Source organism: Notothenia rossii (assembly GCF_949606895.1).
Source record: "Notothenia rossii genome assembly, chromosome: 3".
NCBI classification, from domain to species: Eukaryota; Metazoa; Chordata; class Actinopteri; order Perciformes; family Nototheniidae; genus Notothenia; species Notothenia rossii.
The window spans coordinates 78,843,550-78,857,560 of record NC_136901.1 but is presented as its reverse complement, the minus strand read 5'-3'; the positions used below and the strand labels follow the sequence as shown (position 1 = coordinate 78,857,560).

The window sequence follows — 14,011 nt, the reverse complement described above, 5'->3', positions numbered from 1 at the left end:
ATTTATACATTGATATGTTATTGGTGTTGCCGCATGTATAGTATACAGAAGTTTGTGTCTTTGGGTGTGTTTGTACCTGGAGGGGTTCTGGGTGGAGTACGGTGTTGTCAGGGATAACGATGCTCCATCATGGTAGGCATCCAAGAGTGACTGTCGGTCCCCGGAGTCGTATATACTGTAGTACCTGGAACACATGACATATCTCTTGACTTTGTTTTTATGTCCTCTCCTGTAGGTCCCCGTCTTAACCAAACACTATTTTCTGGAACAGGCCCGGCTGTTGTGAGAAGATTGTTTATATACAAAAAGTTAAAACTCACTGTTGCAAGAAGCGAAGGATGAGGACCTTGATATCATCAGAGCCAAAACAGCTGCCCTGGGTTGTCAAAAAAAAAAAAAAGGTCAGCTACATAAAGGACATATTGATTGTTTTGAAACCTGAAAGAGATGTTGAAGAGGTTCGCAGGAAAGATATACAAGTAATCACAAGATAAAAACAAGAAACCTTGCAGGGGGGGATAGTTGTGGGGGTTTCCACATCAAATCCAATGGGAGCAGGGAGGTCATGACCATCCTATTGAAATAAACCACACATGAGAGAAATTAGCTTATCCAATTTGTTATCGTTTTTTAAATTTCTAACTATAAATACAACTACAAAATGGTTCACAGTGTTCCTTTATTTCAACACCAATCAATGGGTATTTAAAACATTTGTAAAACGACCTTCAAATTCAAGCAAAATCCTTAGTTTGAAAACACAACAGTTTAATTCAAGTACTTTTCTAACTTTCAAGTGTTTGAACAATAATTTAGCAACTTGACCGCATCCAGAAAAAGCGAAAGTGTTTCAGAAAATGTATTGCACATTTTGCAACATCGCAATTAATGGCTGGTTAAATAATGCAGACAGATCCTAAAACATCTCATAGTGTTATGAATGTACAACATGACCATTATTCAAGTGAAGTGAGGAGATAAACGTGTTGACTTACGAGTTTGAGAAGCCGGGGAAACCTCTGCCGCACAGCACTGGTACAGAACAAAAATTAGGAGAAGGTTATGATCAGAACTACACGACACACAAATAAAATCATGCTCATTACTGAAAGTAGCACTGTCACTCACACCTGCTGACCAACTTAATGTCATTTTGTTCCTCAACTTATGTCATTAGGCTGACACTGTCAAAAAACATTTGAGAGAACACAATTATGTATAGATGCATATGTAACTAAAGCCAGTTGGATTTAATCTTTACAAGTAATGATGAACTATTATTTGCACTCTTTTCCTTCCTTGAGTTTCATGCTACAAGAATGATCCCACCCCAAAGTGTACTTACCAGTTGGTATACTCATCCTCTCCCCCAATATGGAGACATACACAGATCTGACATAGGGAAGCAATACAAGCAAACTTTTCTAGGAGCGCACACACACAAACAGGCAGAGACCCATGGTCTACCAGACTGCACAGGAGTCCTTTTTGCATTAGTAAAATAAAGAAGTTGGGCATTGCTGGGAGAGAGGCGGTTACCACCAGTGTTGTGTTCCCCTCCCCCCAAACTCTGGCAGTGTACGGGAGCAGATGAGTCTACGCCACTAAAAACAAAAACAACTCTGGGGAAAAAATATATAAATTAAAAAACTTACACAAACACAGCACAACTGGTCTAAAATGAATTCTAATAAGTATCCATTAAGACTCTGTTGGTGTCTAAGCCATTGATTATCAGCAGGGAAAGTCAACCTGAGAACAGAGCTGAACAAAAAGGACAGCGGGCTTCAGAGTGAGCTGAACGCAGCAGGCCCACCACTCATCCTGGTTTCTTCCCCTGCAGCGCACACAAAGCAGCTACGCATCTCATAGACCAGGGCTATTCAATTGGCGGCCCGCGGGCCAAATCCGGCCCCGGGTTGATAGTTACTGGCCCTTTGAGTATAATGTTAAAAAGTAATCAAATTTTTTTATTTTTTTTGGGCCAGAGTGACTTTACATTGAGAGATAGAGGGGAAGAAATTGCCTGAAAACTTCTGCGGGCTCGGGTTTCGAACCCACCTACTCGCTACTGTAGTGACAACTCCTGTCATTTATTGCATCTTTATTGCGTGAATGATTAGATCATTTCACCTAAATGAAATCAAATTAAATTATGTTGTTGGTTAAATTTGCTTCACATGTACAGTAGGCCTACTGAGTTCTGAACTTGCCATTTAGATCTATAAAGGCCTTGGGGCTATTTTGTTTGATTTAATTAAACACAATATATGCACTCCACTATGCTGTTGTAGTATTAACTGTATCTGAAGCTCTGAATATGATTGCTCATATTTCAAGCCATCTTTTTCCCGGCCCCTTGTTTTGGATCATTTTCATCAACCGGCCCCATTCCAATCTAATTGAATAGCCCAGTCATAGACCATCAATTCTGTGGTGATGGTGTTTATGCACAAACAAGGACAAGACTTTATGTTGCAAGCTTTTATTTTTGAAGCTTGATTTTGGTCAACACCTCTGGTTACAGAGGGACTTGGAGGTCATTAAACATTTGGACTGGAGAGATAATTCTCTGCTCGGCTTCTCCTGCTTTATACTTGAGCTTTTCTGTACTGGTCACAGTCATCACAAAGAGGAAGGGGAACTCTTTCTTTACTGGACAAACTGGAACTCAATTTCCAGTTCAGAACACGTCAGTCAGGGGCCTCTCCCACTTCATTCTCTGAACAGCAGAGGTCTGTTTCAGGCCATTAGGAGACCAACTTAGTCGGAGACAGACTGCTTTCTCTCTTTGGCCCATTCTTGGTCATTATAATGACACGCATCCCCCTCCACCTCAGCCCAACAGCTTTTTCTGTAACGCCCCGTCTTCTTAATTCTTCTTCTTGCGTTTTCATTCAGTCAGAGTTCACAGGGGCTGAGGCCGAGTAATCGTGACTGTGCCTGCCTTAGGTCGTCCCGGGATTTTGAGGTGGGATCTTACCCGTCATAAGCTATCCAGCCTTCCATACTCGCCTGATACAGTGGGCCGCGTGGGCAAGGGTGCTACAAGGGGAGGGGAACTCATCATTTGTGGCTTTTCTCGGTTTCATTCACCGTCAACTGTAGATTGCCCTCTCTTCATTAAAAATAACTTACAATGTTTTACAGTACTGCTCAAGAGATTGATGTGGAATCCTATTTTTTTTAAGCAGTTCACAGAACATTTGATTAAAAAAGGGTTGTCAAGCTGAAGGTGTTTTTTATATCATTTAAGTTCTTCTTCTTAGAGATGTATATCTTTAGCAGTGCAAAGGTGTTTTACAGCAGTTTATTGGATAACGAAACCAGGATGTCAGGAGGGGAGAGCTGGGTACAGCATCACTGAGAACCATAAAAGGGATCAAAGCTTGAAAGTTTGTCCCACAGAGAAGCTGACAGAAAAGATGGCTGTTAATACTGGAGAGTTTAAGTAAGCTGAACAAGAAAACAATGTAGAAGTGTTTTGTGATTAGAAGTCTTCTCAGCAACTTTTGGAGGCAAAAAAAAGGTTAGGTTAGTTTAAGGGGGGGGGGGGGGTGAATGCTAATCGCAATTTTGAAGGAGCATGTACAAAAAAAAAGGTTTCCAGGTTTCATTTCTCGTTTCACTTTCGCCACAGGAATAAAGTGAGTTAATGGTAAAGGTTAGAAGGCTCTGATTAGTCCTCACAATCCTTGATTGTTAGATTACGGTTTCAGTAATTGTTCAGGCATCTCAGACACGCTTACAAAGGCTTGCTTGATATTTTGTAGATGCTGCTGCATATTTTTGTCATTCAGGAAAAACTCCCAGACACCCTCACTTGCACGCCCTGTCAGATTACTGTGTCACCTTCATAAATCTTCTGCCCTCAACCCCCAAAATCGCTGACTGACCTAATGTATGAGGCCTGATCCTTGAAGAAGTCGCACAGAGGGTTCCTGTTCAGCCACAGCTCCACCAGCTTCAAGCCTTTCACCTTGTCCAGCTCCCGGTCTGTCTTCAGCTGAAGGAGCACATGGTAACAGAACAAGCATTAGATGGAAATTTAAAACGTACGGTAAGGTTTAGAGTCTGGTTTTAATTATCTCGATCAACAGTAGTCAATTTCACCTCATTGTGGGAAAGGTTGAGGGTCTTCAGATTAGGTGCCTTGGAAACCAAATCTGTGAGTTCATCCAGTTTTTGAATACGGTTGTTACTCAGGTTCAAGCCCGTCAGCTGACAAGAGAGAGAGAGACTTGGATAAGCACATTCAGTTTCCCCCGTCACTTGATCAAAAAGCAGCTACCATTAGCACCTTTGTTAGGGCAACAGCAAATAGTTTGTTGCTTTGTCCACCACAAAGTGTTTATTTTACCTCCGGGATGTTTTCTTTAATGATATTGATCACAGCTTCCATGTTCGTCTTCCTATTCAAGATAACTTCAATGTTCTGGGAAACCAGGTCTGTCAAACAAAATAGGCAACAAAATAATCAGCAAATATTTGAAAATAATTTCAGTGATATTCAGGTTCTTGAGCTCTGAAAGGTTACATTTAAATCACCAGATTGGCTGCACCATCTTTGCATTTTCAAAACATGTCAAACCACAATGTAGCGAACATTTACTGACATCACAGGAAAACTAGGAGCCCTGTATAGCACACTTTTTTGTATGTAAAATTATAAATCATATATCTTGAATACTATAATGTTTAGTTATTTTTAAACAGTCCCACCTGTATAGGAACTTGTAACAACTCGTCTAGTATAGATTGTAAGTACCGGCTTGAATATGTATTTAATCTTTTCATTAATATATATATATATATAAAAATTAATACATGGGATTTGTGTGTAAAAATTGTTGACAGAGTAACGTTTTTACCAGGGTCTGTTCGGATGTTGTTTAAGTCCAGTGCTTGCTGGGAGCCATCAAAACGTTTTGCCATGCATTGCTGTGAAACATAAAAAAGAAAAATGTGAGCGGCCTTATCTCGACACAAAAATATTCGTCACAATGAATATAAACGTCCTTCAATAGAGTGGTGCAGTGACGAGTCCTAAAACCCGGAAGTGAGTTAGCATTTTACCACTACCGGATCCCTCTTCTCAGAGTCAATGGGATTTCTCCATAGGATTTTGGAAAATAGCTCAAAAAACGGTCTGTGGTTGACACAAAGTTAAGAGACGGATCACGTTTTGTTCTACGACATTAAATACATCAGCAGTGACCCCACTGGTGATTTTTGAAGAGTTTACGTGTCTGAAAAACGATGGTTGTTAACAAGTGGCTGAATAGGACTACAGCAGTTGTCAAGGACGTTGTACGTCATTACGCCGAACACATAAACACTCCCGCTAAGTTTGTTTTCCCTGTTCTGCTTGAAAGCAAGTACCCGCCTCCTGCAAACTGTTAACAAACGCTTCAACTTGTACAATTTTGAATCTGTATTTTTGAATATCGATCTTAAGTTGGCGTGACGTTTAAGTTTGCTGTAGTTTGTTTATAGCATAACGTTAGCATTTTGCTTCTGGCGATTAGATTGATGATTCGAAAATTATAAAAGTAGGGTAGACATGTGGATATTATCCGGCTGAACAAAACGTGCATTAAACTAACCGGTTCGTTTTCCACAGACCCTATTTCGAGCTATTTTCAAAATCCTATGGAGGATCCCATTGCTTTTTTGTCGAGGGAACCCATGTGCAGCTTATTTCCGGATAAATACGTCATCCCTGCACCACTCCATATGTTTTGATTGGGGTACAGAATGAGGGAATCTACAAAAATACAAACAAGCGCCTTCAGAGATGTGGTTACTTCCTCCAGCTCACCTTCAGATGCTCCAAGTGTTCAGGCTTCAGATCAGACTGGAGGCAGGATGGTGGTGCGCTGGGGTTGACATGAACTTCCACCTTTAAAAGAAAACAAACATTATGTAACCATAATCTAATGATGCAAATGAGAAAATTGTTCATTAATGCTGCGTTCACACCGGACGCGATGCGACGTTTGGGGGCGGCGCGATTACATGTAAAGTCAATGCAGAGACGCGTTCAGACGGCGCGCATGAAGCGGTGGATGCGGCGCGAATCACGCGATTGAACTGTGCCGCGTCAAACGCGAGTTCAAATTTTTCAACTTGAGCGTCAAATTCACGTGGCGCGTTCTCGCGGAAGCCAATCAGAGGTGAGGATCTCAGCCTGCCGTCACTGACGTTCAAACAGAAAACATCAGCCATTAGCTGTTAGCACTTAGCACACAGAGATCACAGATCCTCATATCTGTTCAGAAACTGTACAGAAGTTAAACAAGTACAAACCACAGACTGTCTGTGTCATGGCGAATACAGTCGCTGGTTTATTTATGTCTGTAGGCCGTTGTTATGAGTGTGGAGTGAGCATATACAACGTTAGCTTGGCCTGGTCGACCCAATTTCCATTCAGAAAACAAGCATTTTAAAAGGTTTTTCGCCTGCCGTCTTATTTGCAGACTTATCAAGCATTAATTCATGGTTTTTACTAACCGGTATCAGTATGTTGTTACGTCGGCATCATTTAGAAACGTGTATTACAATTTAATCACGGTAAAATATGTTCATTTTGTTGTAGTTGTAGCTCCTGAGCCAGCGGCGCGTCAACGGTATGTCTGTTTTGAATGACACGATAAAACAAAATTCAAGCTGCGGTGAAACTTGAGCGATTAGAGCGAAGCGAATATTCGCATCGCGTCCGGTGTGAACGTACCATAAGAAACAAACTTTAAAAATGCGTGTGTGTGAGAGAGTTCCGTTATTAACACAACATACCTTATATCCATCCGTGTCTGTGATCTTGTGAGTACATTTGTGCAAAGCGTTGGCAGTAGAGGAATCATCCACATAAAAATGGGCCCTGGTATGGTCAACATGGTACTGGACAGAGTGGGGTAGAAGGAGAAATAATTATATTTTAAATATACAAAGACGGTCATTTCCGAAATACACACAGCCTTTTTCATGAAATGTGTAAATAATGTCATATTAATAAAAAAGCATCACTGAACCTCACCTGTACTGGTGTGTAGGGAACCGTACAGATGTTCTGAAGAGCTGGCAATAACCATTTCTTGTCATATTTCTTTCCATGTGGTATCTGCCAAACAGAAAAGGCGATAATAACGTCTTATTAAACAGGTTTTGAGTCAGAAGCATGGATGGCCAGTTGAAACTGTTATAATACCCACCGTTACTTTATACCAGCCTGAACGGCTTTTGCCTCCGTTGTTGCCTCCACCTCCACCTCGGCCTCTGCCTCCCCCTCTCCCACCGCCTACTCTGCCTTGTGGCCTGTCTCTGTCAAAGCGTCCGTCTCCTCCTTTTCGACCGGGTCTTCCATATGGGGTGCTAAAGACAAAACAAGACAATACATTGAAACATTTCTCCTTTAGTCACGGTCCACCATTGGAACAATTGTGTTTACACCCAATGTTTTTCACCTATCCTAGAGGGTTAACACTTATTTAGAATCCACTTGTTACCTCATAAAATATATAAAGAAAAGCCGTTGTTCTGTTTTCCTTATGTTTTATGACTGCTTTTACAATACTAGCTTTAAAGCCTCTTACACACCAAACTGACACCAAAGAACACGTCCCGACGGAACGTGGGCTCACGTCTCCTGCGTCTTGGCCATGTTTCGCACTAGAACATACCGCAAAGACTTCAGCCGACGGCCAAGTTGCACGTACGAACTGCGCATGCGTGAGTTGCAATAACTCTTCTTACCAGCAGGCGGCGGTAGTGTGTATTCGTCATTCAAAAGAGGCAACAACCGGAGGACAGACTTGCTCGATACACCGAGAAAAGAAGAACAGACTGCGTGATATAAACAAACAACAAATAGCGTGTGTGTTCCATTTTCACTCTACAACAAGAAGCTCATGGGGCTTTCCCGAACCTGTGTCGAGAGGCTGGAGTTAAATGAAATCTCAGATTTGCCTTCTTAATAGTTTGTTTGGGTTCCTCACTTCCGTTTCGCTTCTCTTTCACTGATTCCCTAAGCTGAACAGCCAATCTGAGTGATTTCTTTGGCCGACGGCCCCCCGATTCAACATGTCGAATCGGCGGCGGAAGGTGTCGGCACGGCCAAAAAGACACGACGGTGCAGTACACACTAATATCGATATCAATATCGACGCTCATCGACGGCCCGACATCTATCAATGCCGATAATCGGCGTGTAAGAGGCTTTACAGGCTCTAAGACCTGTATGTATATATATATATATATGTATGTATATATATATACATAGGGGCCAGTTCTAGCCAATTTGATAGTCTAGGCGAGATTTTAGCTGCCCCCCCCTATAGAATATATATATAGAGAATAAATGAAAAATCTCTACAAAAGACAAATATACTACAAAAACAGAAACTTATTGACATAATATACATCAAAAAGGCTTCAAATGTATTCAGTATTGTATGAACATGTTTGAATTTGAGGGGGACATCACCTCCTCTAGGGGGGTGATGTCCCCCCCAAATTCTGTACATACATTAGGGGTGTAACGGTACACGTACCGAAATTATTCGGTACGGGCCCTTCGGTTCGGTACACGTGTGTACCGAACGAATATAACGTTAAACGTAAAAAATTGAGAACGTGAACAATTTTTTGGAAGTAATCTCAGGTGCTGCGTCGGAGCATTCAGAGTAATTTGCTCACATTGGGTTCAACGCGTCATAGAGCGACCAAGTCATTTCATTGGACGAGAGGCATACTATGAGAGCTGGTCACAGGGATGCGTTCAAATTTAGTCAGTAATTTGAGGAACTGTTGAAATGGCGAACGCAGATAAAGTTGATCTCGAAAATCCTCCAGCATCATTGAAGTCTCCGGTTTGGGAACATTTTGGTTTCACAGTTACGTACAAGGATGACGGACAAAGACCGGTGGACCGAACCAAAGCTGTTTGTCGGCATTGTTCAACTAAAATTGGTTACGCGGCTGGCAATAAATCAAACTTGCACACTAATTTGAAAAGGCATCACCCGAACGTGAATATCACCGGTACCAAAAGAAAAAAGACTGAAGTGCAAACCCAACTCCCACTAGCATTTAAGCCTCCACCACTCGCAAAAAGTTTAGACCGAGCCAAAGCTATTACAAACGCCAAATATCCTTTTGTTGCCATGTTAGCAAAGCGCTATCTGGCTGTATCTGCTACCTCTTACCCTAGCGAGAGGGTGTACTCCACAGCAGGAGACATTGTTAGTGCCAGCAGATCTGCCCTTTCGGCAAGCAATGTGGACAAGTACATTTTTCTTTTAAAAAAACATGAAAATACAATGACAAGCAAGTCATAATGTACAGTTAAAATACAGATTATTTCAGTTCATCGAAATGCTGCACCTTAATGTTTATTTTATTATATTTTGTATTTATTTGAGTGAATATTCACAGTTTAATAATAATTAAAAACCCAAAACTAATAGTTTGTTTGAGTACTAGTACTACGACGGACTATTAGGGCCACACTTAGAAAAAAACACAGAGATTTCGAGAAGAAAGTCGTAATAATACGAGAATAAAGTTATAGTTACGAGAATAAAGTCGTAATGTTACGAGAGTAAAGTAATAATTACGAGATTAAAGTCGTAGTTTCATAAGTGACTTGAGAAGCGGGCTTGGAGGAGATTGTCTCCTTTCTGCGCTCAGGCCGACTACATTACATTTAGCTGACGCTTTTATCCAAAGCGACTTACAATAAGTGCATTCAACCAAGAAGGTAACTTGAAGAAAACAGAATCATATAAGTACATCAGGTTTCATAGAGCTAAAACATTTCAAGTGCTAATCAACTGACTTTAGATAAGACAGTCCTTTTTATTAGTATATAAGTGCTTTGTTAGCAATTCTTTGTTAGTAATTCTATCGCTCGAAGCGGAGTCGAAAGAGATGAGTTTTCAGTCTGCGCCGGAAGATGTGTAAGCTTTCTGCTGTCCTGATTTCAATGGGGAGCTCATTCCGATTCCACTACAAGGCTATCGTTCGACTCCTTCTGGATTCAAAGCCTTGATTACAAGTCTCATCGTTTCTTGTGAAACTACAAATCCCCTTTGAACAGCTCGTAGATGTAACCAACGATAGCCTTGTAGTCAGCCAGAACCAGCCATTTCCTCCTGCAGAAAGGAGACAATCTCCTCCAAGTCCGTTTGTTTTTTATAATAATAGACAGTTTCTTGCACCTTTTCAAAGTTCTAATACTTATGATAATCTGATGCTGATGTGCCAAAAGACAAAAGCATTTTGTTATTTGAGAAACCTAAACTAAAGTACTGCTTCACATTCCTCATTTTATTGCAGGACGTTGCTGTTGTCTCCTTCTCAAGTCACTTATGAAACTACGACTTTAATCTCGTATTTATGACTTTATTCTCGTAACATTGCGACTTTATTCTCGTAACTATAAATTTATTCTAGTATTATTACGACTTTATTCTCGAAATCTGTTTTTTTTCTCTTCTAAGTTTGGCCCTAATACTCCGTCGTACTAGTACAGTAAAGTTCAAATACAGATTATTTCAGTTCATCGAAATGCTGCACCTTAATGTTTATTTTATTTTGTATTTATTTGAGTGAATTACATTTTTTACAGTTTAATAATAATTAAAAATATATATATATATTTTATGTTTTGTGATAATTTTTTCTGCTGTACCGAAAACGTACCGAACCGAACTGTGACCTAAAAACCGAGGTACGTACCGAAATGTTTGTGAACCGTTACACCCCTAACATAAATACATACATACATATCTGAAGACAATGTTAAACTACCATACAAAGTTGGTCACCCTCACTTACAATCTGTTTTGAGAGCTGTTGTCCTGAGAGCTGTCACTCATAGTTACATCTACGTCAGTATCATCAAACCGAGATCGTGGCCCAGGACCCCCGAAGTCTCCAGAGTGGCTTCCCCGTTGGCGGACCCTGCGGGACCCTTCATATGACCGACCCTTGTGGGAGCCTCTTCCTTTGCGGCTGCGAAACTGTGGTCCGGTTCTGTCATCATGCTCTAAAAAAAGTGAACAGAGTTCAAATATCAGTTATATTTGAATTAAATATCTCTCCACGAACATACACAATAACAAAAATAATGAACTAATCAAAATTATATCATACCAGATGTTAACATATAAATCAAAGATGTAGCCTATAGGCACATTTTAAATAATCCACTATGATGAGACAATGGCAGTGAATGTAGGGAGCCATAATTGCTCATTCTGCTTGCAGTGCGAGTGACCTATAACCTGCACAGCTCACATATCTAATGTCTCAGAAAGAAAAAAACATTAATTATTGACCTACATATTTACATTCCGTTCAAATACTATAAGCTATGCTTTGGTATAATAACAATAAAGTTATGGGTAAATATTTGTAGCCATTAGGTAACATTATTAGATCTCGAGGGCTAGCCTAACATATAAGTTACCTCCAAATACCATGCAACCAGTGCTCCTGACCTCCCTCCTCACCATAAACTCTCCTCGGTCTGAAGAGAAACGGCACAAGTAGCAAAGAAGATGCGTGGTTAATGGTCAAGTAAACAGGTCTTACCGTTGTAGTAGTTTCCTCCTTCAGCCATATTTCTGGAACCGTGTTACATCAACAACAAAAAACCACAGCACTTCGTGGAAAAACAATAGTGGCACGGCTTTGATTCTCTCTTTGAAGAACCACAAACAAAAGGCTGTGAAATAAGTAGTTTCAAAGGAGACACAATGGCGAGCACGGCGTGTCTGAATGCTAACTAGCATGTGGCTATGCTAGCTAGCTTCTCCTTCTGTCTGCTCGTTGACGGGAAGACAGCGGAAATACAACGCTTTTTCTCTTCCGGGGCAAGAACATAGCTCGGGGACTTTAAACAAACAACTATTTAATTTGAGGACGAAAGCTTAATACATTCACAAAACTAAACGCATCACAATATAACATTTAAGCATGGCTAACATTAGCTTTGATATGAGTGGTTAGCTCCAGCTGCTGTAGTGTTACTGTGAAACCTACGTGGAAAAGTTTGGTCCAGTGAACGCAGAGCCATAATGAGGAATGTCTAACAACGTAGTTAAACACTAGACGACATTAAATAAACTCCAATGCTATATTAAATGTCCCCATGTTGTTCTACGGACACACGGACGAAAGCCGAGCAGCATTCAGCCCAGGGTTTGCCCGTTGACTGTTATGGTAACCAACGTAGAAATGATAACAATAAAGTCAACAAACAGCATGTTCGTGTATTTGTGAATCTAGGGAGCCGCTCATTCTGCTTGTGGTGTAACCATATACATGTGTGAAGTATAACCTGCAGATCTCAAATAACTATTGTCTCAAGGAGAGAAATCCATACCTTATAGACATAAGCATTAACTGTTTTCAAATGATTCTGTTCAAAGACCAAAAGCGAGTGTTTGGTATTATTTTAATAATAACAAATACAATCTTATTGATTAAGTTCTGGCTAAATAATTTTTTCTATAAGGTAGATCTCGAGGATACCTTCAAATACCATTTATTGTGTTATATTTAACATTCATTTAATTTCTTCTATTCTCTATCAATGTTTTTGATATATTGTTGCATTTAATTATCTCCTACTATGTCAATATTATATAGAATTCATTTTATTTAAAATGTATGATTCTGCTATCTATTACTTCTCATTATAAATATACAGGCACTACATTCATGTTGACATCTGTGTACTTGATTAGTACACTACTGTTTTGTATCTGTGTATATAAAATATGTCATAAATGTTTTAAGTATTGCATATACACGCACTACAGTAACCAGCCTACCACAAATATTTGTTTTCATTTATTTTTGTATTTATGATTATATCTATAATCCTAGTGGATCGCCAGAGCTGTATTAGATTAACATGCTTATTTTAGTTGTAAGTGTGCACTGTCTTGATGGAGCATATGTGGATATACAGGAAAGGAGTGAGCATAGGGTCGAGTTGTCGATTCTTGTTGTTTTCTGTGACTATTTTCCTCACCCTCTCAGACTTTCAGTTGCGCGTGCTGCTAAAGAGACGCTCTACCATGGAAACCAAACAATAGTGTAGCGGTATTAAAGTCTGAGTGGAAACAGTCCTGAGTAAATCTGATTTTGTCAGAAATCGGGAGAAATATGACCCCGGGAGGAAACCGTGAGAGGGCAGTGAAATCGGGAGTCTCCCGCGAAAATCAGGAGGGTTGGCAAGTATGAGTGAGCCATTGCCATTTGCAACTGGCTTCAGTGGTGACCTTTTTCGTGATTTATCAATCTAACATTAGGCCTACAGTTTTCAGGGTCTGCCCATAGACTGTATATATGAGTCTGCCACTCACTGGTGCAGGGACACTTTGACAAGGCCAATTTAACTTTATTTATTTGTAAATGTTCAACTAGTAAACCATGTCACCCCCGTCAGATTTATCCCTATCGATATATCTATTTTGACTCCCATAATTACTCGAATTTACCCCAAAGAAAAACTACAAGGCTGTGTGACCTTGGATGTAATCAACCAAACTTACTGTCATCCAAAAAACGTGTCACCACGGCCAGGTTTGGGTAGCTTCTATTGGATAAATTCACACGATCCATCCGGGAGAACTCTTCAGGCCCAGTCTTCAGGAACATGCTCACGTTAAAAAGGAAAGCATTTAAAAATAAAAATATCTACGTGGCCTTTCCCTTGTGTACAACTTCACCCGGTCAGATGAGCGGTAAAGTTGTTAAGCTAGCTTAGCTGTTAGCTTAGTACGGCACTCTGCTGCATTTACAGACACTACCAAACAATATTTCCCGATCAATTTCTTCTAACGCGGTAATAAATATAATATAGATGTTATGGGCTAAATGTGTCCCTGTCTGCAGTCCCTGCTGGTATCGGCCTGACTGTACCGCTAACTTTTATCCAGCACGAACCAAATGAATCGCACCACCTGTTGCTCACTTAGGACCCGAATGGATAACATCA

At 40.4% G+C, this 14,011-nt stretch overlaps 1 protein-coding gene across 3 annotated transcripts in view; it reads right to left on the bottom strand.

Annotated features, from left to right (window-relative positions):
* Positions 1–14,011, bottom strand: part of nxf1a (nuclear RNA export factor 1a) — a 16,222-nt gene extending 2,211 nt beyond the window's left edge. Inside the window, exons 1-15 of one of the 3 annotated variants that reach the window (XM_079667979.1) lie at positions 13,566–14,011; positions 11,471–11,530; positions 10,837–11,047; positions 7,212–7,371; positions 7,037–7,120; positions 6,796–6,900; positions 5,822–5,902; positions 4,872–4,941; positions 4,361–4,449; positions 4,114–4,221; positions 3,897–4,006; positions 996–1,032; positions 506–574; positions 321–376; positions 77–184 (exon numbers count right to left, since the gene is read on the bottom strand). In XM_079667979.1, coding sequence (XP_079524105.1) covers positions 77–184; positions 321–376; positions 506–574; positions 996–1,032; positions 3,897–4,006; positions 4,114–4,221; positions 4,361–4,449; positions 4,872–4,941; positions 5,822–5,902; positions 6,796–6,900; positions 7,037–7,120; positions 7,212–7,371; positions 10,837–11,047; positions 11,471–11,530; positions 13,566–13,671 — 1,454 coding nt within the window. In that variant the 5' untranslated portion in view covers positions 13,672–14,011. The other 2 variants (XM_079667980.1, XM_079667981.1) reach the window with 2 other exon arrangements.